Source organism: Chrysochloris asiatica, unplaced genomic scaffold, assembly GCF_000296735.1.
Source record: "Chrysochloris asiatica unplaced genomic scaffold, ChrAsi1.0 scaffold00160, whole genome shotgun sequence".
Classification (NCBI taxonomy): Eukaryota; Metazoa; Chordata; class Mammalia; order Afrosoricida; family Chrysochloridae; genus Chrysochloris; species Chrysochloris asiatica.
In genome coordinates this window covers 6,308,004-6,324,753 of record NW_006408678.1, presented here as the reverse complement: position 1 = coordinate 6,324,753, position 16,750 = coordinate 6,308,004, and the positions used below count along the sequence as shown (strand labels likewise).

General features: G+C 38.2%; 1 protein-coding gene across 1 annotated transcript in view; it reads right to left on the bottom strand.

The window, feature by feature from the left end:
* Positions 1 to 4,729: 4,729 nt before the first annotated feature.
* Positions 4,730 to 16,750, bottom strand: part of SLC5A8 (solute carrier family 5 (sodium/monocarboxylate cotransporter), member 8) — a 54,551-nt gene continuing 42,530 nt past the window's right edge. The window contains exons 11-15 of the mRNA XM_006871103.1: positions 12,393 to 12,479; positions 9,711 to 9,916; positions 8,442 to 8,545; positions 5,539 to 5,618; positions 4,730 to 4,855 (exon numbers count right to left, since the gene is read on the bottom strand). Coding sequence (XP_006871165.1) covers positions 4,730 to 4,855; positions 5,539 to 5,618; positions 8,442 to 8,545; positions 9,711 to 9,916; positions 12,393 to 12,479 — 603 coding nt within the window. The remainder of the gene's footprint in view (positions 4,856 to 5,538; positions 5,619 to 8,441; positions 8,546 to 9,710; positions 9,917 to 12,392; positions 12,480 to 16,750) is intronic.

Below are 16,750 nucleotides of genomic sequence, written 5' to 3'. Positions count from 1 at the left end.
CTGAATTTGCTTATGAGTAATTGTCTGCCCCTGGCTTTAATTTTATTTATTTATTTTTAATGTTTTATTGTGAATTATGTGATAGTCTACATGGGAGAACATCAGCTTTACATTCATTCCATCATCCATCATTTCATTGGCATAGTTATCATCCTGTCCATGCATCCTCACCCAATCAAGAGGTGTACCCTGTAAACCTGCATGCCCCACCACCACCACCACCGTCCTCAGCCCCTTTCCATCTCCAGATCCCGAGTCCCCAGCCCCACCATCTCTTGTCATTGTCTTCTCTGCCTCCATCTCAGGCCTCACTGCCTCTCTGGGTAGGATTCCGCTCTTTGCTCTTCTCCATTGATGGTCCCAGGGCCCTCCGCTTCTAGACTGATAAGTTAATCACTCCCCTCTTTGCTACAAAATGTCCATCTTTAGATTTCCAACCCTCATAATCAGTCCTGATAACAATTATTCACCGTTACATCACAAGAGACCCATCTATATTTCATTTCATCAACCCTTCCAGGACAGGCTGGATACCATTCACTGGAGACTCTACCTTCCTCCATGTGCCTTTGGATCTAGGTTCCCTCTTGAAAGCTTGTAAGCCAGTCACTTCTTGCCTTTGTATCCCTCCCCCCATTTTGGGTAGCCAATGTACAAGTTGCTCATCCCTGTCTACCCTTTGTGTGGAGGGGGTGGGTATAGTTCTTGCAGCAGGGACTTGTTTCCTCTTTTGAGCTACTGCATTTATAGGTGTAGGTCATGTTTACCGAATTGTATCAGATGACGCTTTTTTCCCTCTTCTTTCTTCTTAGGGTTGAGCTCTGTTTATCCAGTCATTGAAGTCCAGTCAAATGGGCATCATCTGCAAGTGTGGGTTTTCTTACGTCTGTCTTGCCTCTTTTTATCGGCTGGCCGCCCCGCTTTTCACTCTAGACCTCTGTGGCTGTGTCATTGACTCTGTGCCCATGAGTCCCCCAATGTTGCCTCACTACTGGCCGACCAGGTCTCCACCCGGGTTTGCAATAGTTTGCTGAACGATGTAGGGCTTAGCTCGCCCCTTCATTGATGTTCTTCGGTCACTTCCCCTTCTGGGTGATGTGTGTGGTTGTCAGTCAAAGTGTATATTTCCCTTGCATCTTAGTGTTGGATGAGAATTTGCACTGAGAGGATCCGATCACTTGCCTTGATGTCTCCTGGGCAGGCCACCTGTATGTTCTTGTGGTAACAGTTGGACTGCCCTTATTGTTTTGTATTTTTCCTGTAGGTCCTTCTTTCAATAGGTATCTTCTGGTTTTCTAGCTGCTCCCGGCTGGTCTGCTTGTCCTTTCAAGTGGAAAATATCCCGTCTCTGAAGGTCTGGTTGTGGTTCGGGCTTCCACCTATACTCCCATGTAATGCAGAGGCTCCTCAGTAAACCTCCTTCACTGGATACATTGTAGCCCCATTTTAGGTATTCTAATCAGTTATAGGCAGAAGATGGGCTTACAAGTTTTCCATGTTGATATTTCTGGTTATTCCTTTCTCTCCACCTCCAGAGTATGTTTTATAATGTATTGCAAGGAAAACCATGATTCAAAAGGCAGCCCTGGCTTTATTTTGACTGATAATATGGAGCTTTTCCATCGTCTTTTTCCACAGATGTAGTCAATTTGATATTTTAATTCTCACCTGTGGATCAGAATGCTCAGACAGACGTGTGAGGGGATGTCCTTGAAAGAACTCAGCCAGGCCATGTGACTTCAGGATTATCAAGAACACAACCTTTTCCTTTAGAGCAGAGTTTAACAACCTGGGTATTACTGACACTTGGGTTAAACAATTATTTGATGTAGAGGGCAACATTCCTAACTTTTGCCCACCACAAGATGCCAACAGTGCTACTACACCCCAGCAGTGAAACAATAATATCTCCAATTATTCCTGAGGGACAAAATTGTCTACCATTTAAAATCACTGGGTTAGAGAGAAAATTATTGCATACACAAATAAAGAGATGAATACATTTACATTCTACCTATACATTTTTCATTTCTCTATGGAGTGAACATGACTGGTCTGTTTGTATTTGGTTTGATTTGCGGTTGTTGTTGTTGTTTCTCTTTTTAAAATTATACTTTCCTTCATTCTCTGAGGATAATCCTGCTGATCCTTAATATTATATTTCTACAACACACATTGGTTGGAGGAGGAATTATGCCTACTTCTACACTGCAGGGAGTCTCGGTATGGCACTGAGGGTTAATGTGCTGGACTGTAAAGTCAGTTTGAACCTTCAAAGTCAGCAGTTCAAGCTCACCAGCTGCTCCTCAGAAACGGTTGCTATGGGTGGGAACTGCCTCAGTGGCACTTAACCACAACAGCATTACATTGCAAATTTTTAGCAACTTATTTTTCAAAACTTGCAAGTAACATTTGTCACCAACTTTGATTCCCAATCATACTGAAATTTGAAGTAACACTATTTGAGTTAATAAAATGCTTTTATGCCAAAGAGCTTAACCTGATCTTTTATATTCATTTCTGTGAGGTAGGTAGGTGTATAGTGTTATGATGCATTGATGATATATTGGAAATTGAAGATCTATTCCACATCATACAACTTGTCAGTAGCAAAATGGGCACTGAATGACAACTTGTGTGACTTTCTTCCTGTTAAGATTTTGTGATTCAAAATAATTAAGAGTATCCAATTTATATTATCACATATTAAAGTACTACCTCTATTTGGTTTTACTTAAAGATTCTGTAAATAAAATAAATTATTTTAATTAACAATATTACTTTGATTTCTTAGGAATCCTGGACAACAATCTTATGTACTTACAAAAGAAAATATTAATATTACAGGATGTAAAAAGAAGTCCTAGTGGTGCGATGGGTTAAGTGTTGGACTCCGAACTACTTGATCAGTGTTTCAAACCCACTAGTCACTCCATGGGAGAAAGATGTTTATCTGCTCCCATAAAGATTTACAGAAGTCCTAACGAGTAATTCTACTCAGTCTTATAGCCTTTCTGAGAGTCAGAATTGGCTCAGTGACAGTGGGTTTAATGTCACAAAGATATACTTTGCCTAAAAGTAGATAAAATAAAAATATCATATCTCTTGTTAGATTGCATTACACAACACCTTAGCGATCAGATTAAGGAAAAAGGTATTTAAGCAAATGGATTTATTTTCAAAATTGAAGTATTCTATACACATGTACATTTAGAACTATTAAATAAATATAGCTTGAATCATACTTGCATAAAACAATATATCTTCCTATTCATTAAAATGCCATAGAAAGATTAACAAAATTCGATATTTCTTACAAATATATTGATTTAAAAATAACTATATACATAAGAAATCTATGAATATATAGTTCATTTCAACATTATATAAATTTCTTTGCATCAGAAAAATGCTACTTCCTATTATTTTATTTCTAAATGTACAGAATATGGTTAACTAAATATTGAGGATAAGAAAATAAACATAAAATTACAAAACATTTTAATATATGCAAATATTTTTTTATCAATCCTTTTTTACAAAACATCAAGTAGTTTATAAAAAGAGAGAGAGTACAGTTAAGTCCCAGGGTTACAAACATTGGATTTACAGACAACTCTCACTTGCCCCTTAATGTTATATAACTTTGCTCTCGGTTTGAAATCATTGACCCAACCTGTAATTGCAACAAATGCCCTCATCACAAATACCTTCATTTGCTATATGTAGGGTTTTAAAATGACTGAAAGGCTTCGAGACTTGTCTTGCACCAAAGAAAGGTTAAATAAGATATGCACTTCTTCTGAATTACCTACAAATTAAAGACATATTTAGGAATGGATTGCGTTCATAACCCAGGAACTTCCTGTATCTGATGTGGATAATGAGAATAAATAAATTAGTAATGAAATCCTATAATCAAACTCTAAACTGGGCATGTGGCAACATAAAGAGTTAAACAATTTTGAGACTGCTACTTCACAATTTTTAAATGTCAAACAAAGCATGCATTTCGTCATTAAAAAGAAATTGTAGTATTTGCCTATATAACTTTGCTATTTAACTGGGTGAATTTCAAGATTTCTAAGAAGTGTATGTGCCTTTAAATGTAATGTATTGCAAATGTTTTGGCATTCAAACGTCAACTTTAGGGCTGTCATCATCTAACTCCTGGGTGTTTAACAATTTTTAATAAGATAAATGTCCTTGGTCACCAAATCCATAATTTTTATGTATATTTTAGTTAGTATCAGGCTTGCTTACCACATACATCGGGGGCTTGGTAAACCAGGATGTCAAAATCATAATTCACAATGGGTATCTCAAGACATATCCAAATCCAGGGTAACAGAGTAAATGAGAAATTAGGAAGACAAATTATGGTGTAAAAGTGCACAACAGAGCAGAATTGGTGCATCAGAAAGTAGGAACGTAGCTAAGAACCAGAGTCTAAAAAAGATCCAACTACAGAGCCATGGAAACAAAAGAGGTTTCGAGAAAAATGCTGATGCTGAAACCCTGTTCAAGTCTTAATAAGTAGAGTGAAGAAGGATTGGACTTCAACAGAAATTCAACCCCCAAAAGTTCCCCAAAACAATTTATGATAGATTATATATATATATACACACACACATAACACATATATAAACCTGCTCCAGATATATATATATATAAAACATGAACTGTGTGAAGCGGAGACGTAGTTTCAGATTATGTGCTATCAGCTCCTTCACAAACGCGTCCCGTTGATCTTGCCACTTTGATCCGTGAAGTTTAATTCAATATGGTTAAAGGCAGGATTATCAGTTCCACCATCTCCCATTGGATGAGATTTATAATTTAAAACGTGCTTATTCTAAAAGAAAAAGTTAATACAGTGATGAGAAAAGAGAAACCATTCATTCTGTTTTAAATAATAGCTACTACTGTTTCAAAGGAGCTCTGGTAGCGTAGTGATTACGAATTGAGCTACGAACCGCAAGGTCAGCAGTTCGAAACTACCAGCTGTTCCATGGGAAAAAGATGAGGCTTTCTGCTTCCATAAAGATTTACAGCCTCGGAAACCCTGTACAGGGTCGCTATGGGTCAGAACCAACTCCACGGCACATAATCACTACCACCACCACCACCACTGTTTCAATTTCTCTACAACAACAGCTTTGTAGTCTACTGAGAAAGGGTACCCTGGTGGCACAATGGCTAAGCACTCAGCTGCTAACCATAAAGATTGGCAGTTTGAATCTGCCAGTCGCTCAGTGGGAGAAAACTGGCGATCTACTCCCATAAAGATTTCACCGTAGGAAACCCTGTAGGCATTCTACTCTGTTCTATAGGGTCCCTAGCGGTCAGAATGGACTCAAACAGCACAGAACGACAGCAGTCTACTGAGGGACAAATATAAACAAGGCAGGTCATCAGGAACAGGGTAGATCCCTTCCTTGACCATCACTATTCAAGAAGGGCTGAGGACTAACTAGTGTTCCATCCAAGTGATAAAATACGGTCCTACTAGTTTAAGGGAAAAGAAAGGCAACTTACTTTCTTAAAAATATTGAAATTGGACAAAAAATCTTCTTTAGTTAGTAGAAATCTGGAATCTAAATTCTGTTTTCTTCCTCCTAAGAAAGAAAGAAAAAGTATATATACAGGCATTATTTACATTGTTAAAGAGATACCTGCAGCTACTCAGTAACTGCCATCAGATAAGAATTTGATTGATGTACATTCAACTCTATATACTTATAAAACACAAAAAGAAAAAAAATTTTTTGAGGTGAGGGCAGCAGGGGAATAAATATCTGTTTTTAATGGTTATAACTCTGGTAGCGTAGTGGTTATAAATCAGGCCGTGAACCTCAAGATCAGCAGGTTGAAACTACCAGCTGTTCCGCGGGAGAAAGATGAGGCCTTTCTGCTCCCGTAAAGACTTACAGCCTCGGAAACCCTGTACAGGGTCGTTATGAGTCAGAACCGACTCCATGTCATGTAAACCACCACCACTATCCACAATATAACTATACTATAATTATACTGTAGTATAAAATCTGTCACTTTCCTAATGACAGATCTTTAGTTTGTGGTTGTTGTTGTTAAGTGCCCTGGAGTCGAGTCCTGTATAGGATTTCCGAGGAGCAGTTAGTGGGTTGAACCACCGACTTGTGGTTACAGTCCAGTGTTTATCCTATAGTGCCATACCAGGACTCCATGACAGACATTAGATTGTATCCAGTTTTTCCACATTTTAAATCAAGGTAAGAGTAAACATTCATGCCTACTCATATTATAGCATTAATTCAGATTATAGCATTATAATACACCTAAAAGGAAATACCAAGATGATTTTAAATATTTTTTACAAGTGCATATTCTTACCAGCAACATGGGATTGCAGTCTCTATATATTCCTGCAACAATGAATACTAACATTTCTTTTTCAATCTTTGTCAATTAAACAAAAAGGTATTTAAAAGTTGTTTTAATTTGCATTACTTTGATAGTATGTGAGGTTGGAATTTTTCATTATTAACCATTCATATTCCCTTATTTGTGAATTGTCAATCCTTTGCATTATTTATCTGCTATCCACAATATGACTATGTGTTCTTATTTTCATTACAAAAAGAAAGACGTATTCATTATAAGACATATTTGAAACTGCTAGTATTTGTAGCAAAAGACCAAGAGAAAATCTCTTCAATACAGTTGAAGACATAGCCCATAGTCCACCATTCCTCTTCCCTCCGTTGGTCTCAGACCCTGTAAGCCTCTCACGGTGGTAACTATGACTTGAGTGTTTGAATACACAGATGAGATGGCTCCTGAAAGAAAGCTAATTGCCTCAGCTGGTCCAGTGTTGGTAGGAAAACTGGTTTAAAAACATCTTCTTTGACCCACCAATAAAATACCACACCATTTCCCTCTGCTTCAGACAGTGGAACTTCCTTTCCTATCCTTAATTGGAGAAGATTCAAGAAATAATAGACTGTTGAATAAATTATTTTAGTGAGAAACACTACGTAATTGTTATTTCAAGTCCTGTTGTCTGTGGTTTTTTTACCTTATGAAAATTCTCTTTCAGTTTCATATTTTACTGGTTGATCAAAGAGGATGCTTTTAAAATTATGTCCCTCAAGACACCAGAAGAGGTGGTCTCAAACCACTTCTATCCAGATCTAGGAGGTATACTTAAAATGCAGATTCCTAGACTCCAAAAGGGACTGAGAAAATCAGAACTCTATAGGGGCTATTGAATTCTGATTGCTACTGAATTTTCCAGGTGATTTTTATACTCTCCAAGTATGAAAATCACTGTTTTAGTACAAATACCAGGTTTTAATTATGGGAATCCCTGCTTTTGTAAAGGTGGAATCAATTGTAAATTAATTCAGTCAACATTATTGACTGCCTCCTGTGATGCTGTTGGAGTCCTGGTGTGTTGCTGTAGGATAAGCACTGGATTAGTAACTGGAAGGTTAGCAGTTCAATCTCACTAGTCAGTCTTTGTTGTTGTTGTTGTTGTTAAGTGCCGTCGAGTCGGTTCCGATCCATAGCGACCCTGTACAGGGTTTCCGAGGGTGTAAATCCTTACGGGAGTAGAAAGCCTCATCTTTCTCCCGCGGAGCAGCTGGTAGTTTCGAACCGCTGACCTTAAGGTTCGCAGCCCGATTCGTAACCACTACGCTACCAGTCTTTGGAAACCCTATAAAAAGTTGCTATGTGGTGGAACCAACTCAACAGCAATGAACAACAACAACAACAACAATCTTTACGGGAGATTACAGATTGCCAAGTCTTTTCTCCCGCAGAACAGCTGGTGGGTTCAAACCACCAATCTTTCCATTAGCAGGTGAGCACTTAACCATTGTGCCACCAGGGCTCCTTTGACCAAGCATAAGGATAGATTAAAAAAAGACATTCTTGGATAATGGGGACTTTCCAAAAATTCTTCTCTCTTGTCCATCCTTTCTCAAGAGTGTGCTGGCGCATATGTTCCATGTAATTAAGGGAACATTCAGGATAAGTCATGGGATAAGCAACACAGGATTCAGCAAGGTGGGAAGTAAAGAGAATTCACAGAATGAAGACTGAATGTCCCATGGTGACAGCTCCACAGCAATCCCAGACAGTGTTCAGACTATTTGTATTATCAGTTTCATAAAAAGAAAACAATTCTCTTTGTAAGTTTACCAACATTTGAAAGTAGTCCTCTCACTATATTTACAGTAGCTATATGACTTTCCACGTGCATGGCAGAAAGAAGATTCAAATAGAGATAGGTCTTTGACACTCAAGTCCAGTACTTCAAATGTCCCATGAGTAAAATGGAGAATCTAATCAAACTAGCTGTGAACAGAACCACAGTAAATAACATAAGTAGCTACAAAATAGAGTACTAGCTTTATAAAAGGTAAATACAACAGTACTAATGTGTGGGAAATTACCTGTCATTAAACTAATAATTGTCCCCACGAATACAGTTATCAAAGTTCCAAGAGTGCTGAAGTACAGATACGATAAGGAATACCAGTTATCCATCAATGGAGTCCTAAGAGAGAGCAAAATCGTCACTGTAAGATTTTAGCTAATGCTACTAGCAACTACAAATATATATATATCAACAGGCCTCGTAGCAAAGTTAAGAGATCATATTTAATAATATTCAAAATGACATAATCTTATGTCTCTAGTTTATCTTACAGGATCAGGATTTTAAAGCATGACTTAACCTTTAAAAGTATTACATAAACCATGTATGATAATACCAAACGGTCATGTCTAGTCACTCACTTCGGCATTATGTGTTAGATACTGTTTTTGCATTGGAGAGTCAGTCATATATACAAAAGATAAAGTTCTTGCCCTCATAAAGTTTATATTCCAGTGAGGACAGAAATATAATAAGTAAACAAATGAATCAACTGGTAGAATTTCCACTGGTGGAAAGTACTATAAGGAAAAGGAAACAGGGTTAGATGAGATTTAAAAAGTGGGAGGGGAGGATCACTTCATAAAGAGTGGACAGAGAAAGTCTGTGAGGAAGTCACATCTGAACTGAGATCTGAAAAAATTGACCAATTAAAGTCTTGAGAAAGGTATCCCAGAGAAAGGCAAACACTCACTGAAGTGTGAGGGGCAGGATTCAGAGCGGTACAAGATGAAAGACAGGCAGGGCTGTGTTGGGTGGCCTTGGGATGAGTTTGAATGTTATTAAGGGCAGTGACACTAAAAGTGATCTACAGAAAATAGCACTTTTGGTCTTCTATTACCGCTTCTTTTCACCTTTATAGCAGAAGTTCTAGACACATGCTATGACATGGATGAACCGTTAAATCATTATGCTAAGTGAAATACACCGGACACAAAGGGACAAATATTGTCTGATTCCACTAGTATAAAGTATCTAGATAGTCAAATTCATAGAAGCAGAAAGTTTATTAGAGTTTACAGGGGGCTGGTGGAGGAAAGAATGGGAAGTTCTTGATAGGTACTGAGGTTATTATTGGGATAATGACAAAGTTTTAGAAAAAGATAGTGGTGAATGTTAGACTATTAGGTAATTGATTAATTGCAATTAATGCTGCAGAATTATACACTCAAGCAGATCAAATGGTGAATTTTGTTATACATATTTTATCAAAATAATTTGTTTAAGTATCTGGAGTTCTCCACCTGACACATAATTTTTAAAATGACATTATCATACTTAATACCTTACAACATCGTGCATTTGAAAAGCACTGGTAGAAAATGGCATTTCTGTGGTTGCTACCAACTTCGTCACATTGTATGTGCTGTTACAGCCATAGGTTTCAAGGCTTAATGGCAAAGTTCTCTCAGGAAGTGGTGGATAAAGCTGAGCTCCAATCCCCACCCATAAAGAGATGGCAAATCCAGCCATCAGACCGACCAGCGCTCCCTGCAAAACAAGAGTGCTTTTAAAAGAAAAATAATAATCTACTTTGAGATGGAAATTAACATTGTAAGGCTAAACTCAACATGGTTCAAGTCAAGTTTACCAGCATTCTTCCTAAAACCACTCCCCCTCCCAAGATCCCAGCCTCACACCAGGGCACCATAGGCACCTGGCTCTGCAGACCAGAGCTCTGGAGACTATAACTCCATGCCCCTTTTCATATCCTCATCCACCCAATCATCAATTCCTGCTTGTTTTACAACCCAAACATCTCATGTTGCCATTTCTTCCTCTGTTTCCAAAGCCACTCTCTGTTCTGGGCTCCTCATCTCTTTGTGTTGTTGTTGTGAAATGCGGTTAAGTCAGTTCCAACCCATAGCAACCCTGTATAGGGCTTCCAAGGAGCAGCTAGTGAGCTTGAACCACTGACCTTGCATTTAAAACAACCTTGCAGTCCTGTGCATTAACCCACAGCGCCACACCAGTATTCCCCTCCAGACTAATTACTCTATTTTACTTAACCTGTGAACAAATGTCCTGCCATATGAGCAATGGTGTTGTTGTTAAGCGCTGTCAAGTCAGTTCTGACTCATAGTGCAACTATGTAGGGTTTCTAAGGAGCAGTTGGTGAGTTTGAACCACCAACTTTGCGGTTTGCAGTCCAGTGCTGATCCTACAGCGCTACACCAGGATGCACACAGTTCATCTCTATACTAAACAATATGGAAGATTGTACCTGTGCTGCAGGACAATCAAAGGAAAAGTAGTAAGCAGATTTTACCAATGATTACAAAAGTAATACAACCAAACTGAGTATTTCTATAAATAACTGGAGATGAAGAGGAGAGAATTTGGCAAGCTGTCCTTTCTGAAGGTATTTGGCTTCCTAATCTTTGGAAGACTCAGGTCCCTCCCTCCCTTTTCACCAACAATCCAGGTGTTATTCCAGCCCTTGAATGAGTTAAGACCTATTCCCCTGAGCTGGGAAGCTCCTTCCTCTATGAGGCAATTTACCCCCTTCATTTAAGAATAATGATCAGACACGGCAGCCTGAGTAAAATCACAGAGTAGGAAAAACCATGATGAGTTACTCTTACAGCAGTTCTCTTGAAAACCCTATGCAGGGTTGCTATGGATTGGAATCGACTCAACGGCAATTAACAACAACAGCTCTGTCCTACAAGGTCACTATGAATAGGAACTGTCTTGACATCAGTGGGTTTGGTTTTTGGAATCAAGAATCCAGGAAACTATCAACTTCACAGCAGAAATATTCAGTGCTCGCTACGCCTATGAGTGTTCAGCACACAAATATTTGTTGAATGAATGAATGACAGGGAAGAAGGAAAACAGGGTGAGTAGCAAAGGAAGGGAAGGAGGGAAAAGAAGAAGGAAGAGAATCTGCTCTAGGAAGGGGGAAATAGTCTGCTAGTGAACGTTTTAATAATAAGAATCTTGTTCCTCTAAAAATGCGTGAGGGGACAGTTTATAGTTACAGCTTTTCTGGAGATATTTCATAGTGGCAACAAACGTCACACCTAACTTGATTTTTTTTAATTTTCAGACACTCGGCAAACAACTATTGCACGAGGTGAACACAAAGCACTCTGTCTTATTGTGATGAATTTCTTTAACCAAACGGCCTTTTCATATGGCAGTTAATTGGGAATTAACTGTGATCATAATAGTAACAATATAGCTGTTATTCATGTCTGCCTTGCCAGTTGGAATGCCTTTTGAGGAAACTGGCACCCTGAACATTACGTCATAATTCCGTGGTTGTTCTACATCTGACCAAAACAGCCACATGTGCATCCAAGATTTTCCTGAGCTGCATCTTATAGCAGGACTGAGTCAGAATACTTTCTCCTGGCTTGCAGAAGAACCATTCCAATTTTATGTATTTCAAACCAAAGTCTGTACTTTTGCATAGCACAGATACTTCTATGTAAAGGAACAAGGGTATTTTCTCTTTCTGGATTTTATATCCAATTATGATCCCTCCTTTTGATCTAGATCCATGTATGAGAACTAAAGCATTAAATATCTGGAGTAGGAACTTTCGGGACAAATGTTATTGCTTCTCTTTCTTGTACCCTGACTATTAACAGAAGCCCTCTACTCCAGTGCTGACAATCTCTCATATCTGAGATTGTCAAATTCCTTCTCTAAATCCTAGATACTAATTTTTAAATGTAAAAGACAAATGCATAAAAAAAGTTGCTCTTTAATTGTATTGTGGGTATTTAAAATTGTATTATATAGTTTTGTCAGTTTCCATTTACCTTCACACATGAACGGTCCTAGTGCACAGTACTTCGTACACCCCAGTAAAGTCAGTGAGTGACTTAAGTCATCAAGAAAAGTCACAAGTGACAAATTTCAAAGGAGCCATAACTTTACAATTGACGGAAAAAACATAGAGCTGCTACTATTGTTGGGAAAGTAATCTTTACACATACTCATTCTTTATACTTACAACTGAGTTGGCAAAGGGAATCAAAATCCCCAAAGAAAACAAGCCCAAGAGTGGTCCACCAACCATGCCAAATATACTGAGTGCCGCCTACAAAAAAATAACAAAAAGTCAGAAATTGGTGATTTTAAAACTAAAGTTCAAATGTTTTCAAGTAATTTCACCAAAATGAGGCTTTAAAATATTCAGACTCCTCCTGAAAACCATAATTTTATTCCTAGAAGCTTTGTCATTGACAAAGTAATTAGAAATGTCTGTTTCTCAGACACAAGCATCCATTTGTTCCTGGAAGTACACTCCCCCCAAAAGTAGTAAAATGAAAAAAAGAAGTTTCTGTTAAGTGCTGTCAAGTTGGCTCTGACCCTCATAGCGACCCTCTGCACAACAGAACGAAACACTGCCCAGGCCTGCACCATCCTTACAATCACTGCTACGCTTAGACCCATTGATGCTGCCACTGTGCCAATCCATCTCATTAAAGCATTTCCTCTTTTTCTCTGACCCTCCACTTTACCAAGCATGATATCCTTCTCCAGGGACTGCTCCCTTCTGATTATATGTCTGAAGTATGAGAGAAGAAGTATCCTCATCCTAGCTTCTAAGGAGCATCCTGGTTGTACTTCTTCCAAGACAGATTTGTTTGTTCTTCTGGAAGTCTGTGATACTTTTTATATTTTTCTTCAACACCATAAGTCAAATGCATCAATTCTTCTATGGTCTTCCATATTCACTGTCCAACTTTCCCATGCAAATGAGGGTATTGAAAATAACATGGCTTAGGTCACGCGCACCTTAGTCTTCAAACTGGTATCTTTGCTCTTCAACACTTTAAAGAGGTCTAGTGCAGCAGATTTGCCTGATGCAATATGGTGGGTTTTTATTGTTTTGACTGCTGTTTCCATGAATACTGACTTAAATCCAAGCACAATGAAGTCTTTGACAACTTCGGTCTTTTTCTATTTATCATGATGTTATTTATTGGTCCAGCAGTGAGGACTTTTGTTTTCTTTACATTGAGGAGAAGTCCATACTGAAGGCTGTTGTCTTCAACCTTCATTAGTAAGTATTTAAAGTCCTCTTCACTTTCAGCAAGCAAGGTTGTATCATCTGCATGTTGCAGGTTGTTAATGAGTCTTTCTCCAATTCTGATGCTATGTTCTTCTTCATAATAATCCAGCTTTGAGAATTATTTGTCAACATACAGATTGAATAAGTATGGTGAAAGAATACAGTCTTGGTGCACACCTTTCCTAATTTTAAACCAGAAAAAAAGGTAGAGAATCACAATAAATGGGAGCACCTATTGAATGATCTGGTGTGGCACTGTAGGACAAGCACTGGACCACATGGTTGGCTTGCACTGCAAGGTCGGCAGTTCAAATCCACCAGCAGCTCCTTGGAAATCCTATACAGGGTCACTATGAGTCAGAACCAACTTAATGGACCTAGACAACAACATTGAATGATCTACATGAATGATAAGTCAAGAATGGTGCTACTTCTCTCTTCCATTTTCTTACAGACATTAGTAATCAATTACACACTCCTTGGCATTTTGATAGTCTCAAATCCTTCTCAAAACAGGACTGCAGATAAGTACTGATTAGTTATCAGAGATGGCAATGAAATCAATTTGTCAAACCTGGCTTGATATCCCAAGAATGACACTAGAATAATAAAAATCTATTTTAAAAAGATCAACTTATTGGTAAAAGCCTTATCCCTGCAATCAGAAACAAGGCAAGGGTATCGACTCTCCCTACTCATATTCTAGAACTTGTAGCTAGTGCAATAAGACAAGCAAAAGAAATAAAAGGCATACAGATTTTAAAAATAATAAAACTGTCCCTATTTTCAGAGGCTATGATTGTCCTGGTATGGCGCTGTGCGTTAATGTGCCAGACTGCAAAGCCATTTGAACTGCAGTGTTGGCAGTTCAAGCTCACCAGTTGCTCCTCAGGAACCCTATACAGGGTCACTATGGGTCAGAACTGACTCAACAGCATTTAACAACGATTGTGTATAAAATCCAAGGTAATATGATTACATTAAAACAAAACAAAATGAAAAACCCTCTAAAATTAATGAGTTTATCAAAGTCACAGGATACAAGATAAACATGTCAAAACAATTGTATTTATATAAAGGTAGTCCCAACGTAACAAACATTTGGTTTATGGACAACTCCTACTTGCCCTTTAATGCAGGGCTTTAAACCAGTTCTGTCACGGCTGATGAAGTAAAACGGAAAAAATGGTGCCATTGACTGCTGCTGTTGAACAGTCCTGCCATCTTTGAAGGCCTGCCTTAATGTGAAATACATTTATCTTCACTTTAAAACACCGGAACTAACCACTGTTGTTGTTATTGTTGTTAAGTGCTGTCTGGTCCTGTATAGGATTTCCAATGAGCAGCCTCCAACCCATGTTTTTGTTGTTGTTGGTAAGCACTGTCAAGATGGTTCAGACTCATGACAATGCTGTATAGGGTTTCCAAGGAGTGGCTGGTGAGTTTGAGTCATCAGCCTTGTGGTTCAAATTGACCTTTTGGTTCAGTGCTTATCCCACAGTGCCACACCAAGACTCCCCTGTAGTTGTTATTGTTGTTAAGTACTGTTATGTTGGTTCTGACTCATAAAGACCCTCTATAGAATTTCCAAGGAGCAGCTGGTGACCAACCCTTTCTCATAACAAATTCTTCATCACAATCACCTTCACCTGCAGCACATGCAGCTTTTAAATCAGAAAAAGCTTTGCACCTTTGCTTGCTCTAAACTAAGACTAAATAAGAATCATATGTACCTGTGCCAACTCACCCACAAATTCTTAAAGACAATTTGGAATGGATCTCATTTATAATGCCGGGGTAGCCTGTATATTATCCATGGAACACATGGACAATAAAATTTAAAAATCAATATAATTTACAATCACCTAAGAAATAAAAAAATGTAAGGACTTCTGGTATGGTGGCACTGGACTGTGAACCACAAGGTTAGCAGTTCAAGTCCACAAGTCACTCCTTGGAAACCCTGCACAGGATCACTTATGAGTCAGAACTGACTTGATGGCACTTAACAACAACGAAAAATTAAATGTTTAGGTATAAATCTAGCAAAATATGTATAGAACTTAAATGTATGCTGAAAATTACACAATGCTAATGAAAGAAATCAAAGAGCTCTGGTAGCGTAGTGGATACGAATAGGGCTGCTAACCTCAAGTTCAGCAGTTCGAAACTACCAGCTGTTCTGAGGGGGAAAGAGGAGGCTTTCTGTTCCCATAAAGATTTACAGCCTTGAAAACCCTGTACAGAGTCACTATGAGTTGGAATTGACTCCACGGTACTTAACAACAACAATGAAAGAAATCAGAATAAAAACAGATATATATGTTCATGGATTAGAAGATTCAATATAGTAAAAAAAAAAAAAAAAAAAAAGTAATGTCAATTTCTCCAAAATTTATAAGCAGATCTTGGGGTGATGCTTTTGAGTTAATGCACTGGACTGCAAAGTTGGTTTGAGCTGCAAGATCAGCAGTTCAATCTCACCAGCTGCTTCTTGGAAACCCTATTGTTGTTGTTGCTAAGTGCCATCGAGTCCATTCCGACCCATAGCAAAACTGTATAGGGTTTCAAAGGAACAGCTGGTTAGCTTGAACCACCAACATTGCAGTTTAACCAATTTTTCAGTCTGACACATTAGCTCACATAGCTACACCAGGACTCCTGGAAACCCTATACAGGGTGCTATACTGGCGGATGCCATCCTGCCAAGGAGCGGAACAGCGAGAAGCCTTATGCATGAAAAGTTCATTGTTTAGCAAAGCGACAATGACTGTCCCCTTGGTTGGCAAAGCTACAAGGGGTACTTCATGCAGGGGCCCCGCGGTTTCTAGCTTTCCCTTGGAAAAATAGTTTACTTCTGATTTCCTTATGAGAAGTTTTAGAAAATCTTGCATAATCATTAGATACTTTAAACAAACCTTACGTTATAATAGTTGCCTTTCATGTTAAGATAAACTTTCATACCATATTCAATCTTATGTAGTTATAAAAATTGTTCTTTACATTAACAGTAAGTTTTAACATTAGAAATAACCAAACTAGCTAAAGTTTTAGCAATTCAAGCTTAAAATTGTAAGAAACATTCCATGTGGTTTTAGTCAAGGACATTAAGGCTTTTAGAAAGCAGTTTGGAGACAGTCAAGGGCAGTGAAAGCTTGGGAACAGAGGTAGGAATTTGATTAGAAGTTTTGAGAAATTGTTAGCATGAGAGAATTACTGCTTTGTTCTTAACTAGGAAACTTTAGGGTACTTTTATGTTCTTGTTTTTATTGTTTGATCAATTATATGTATGA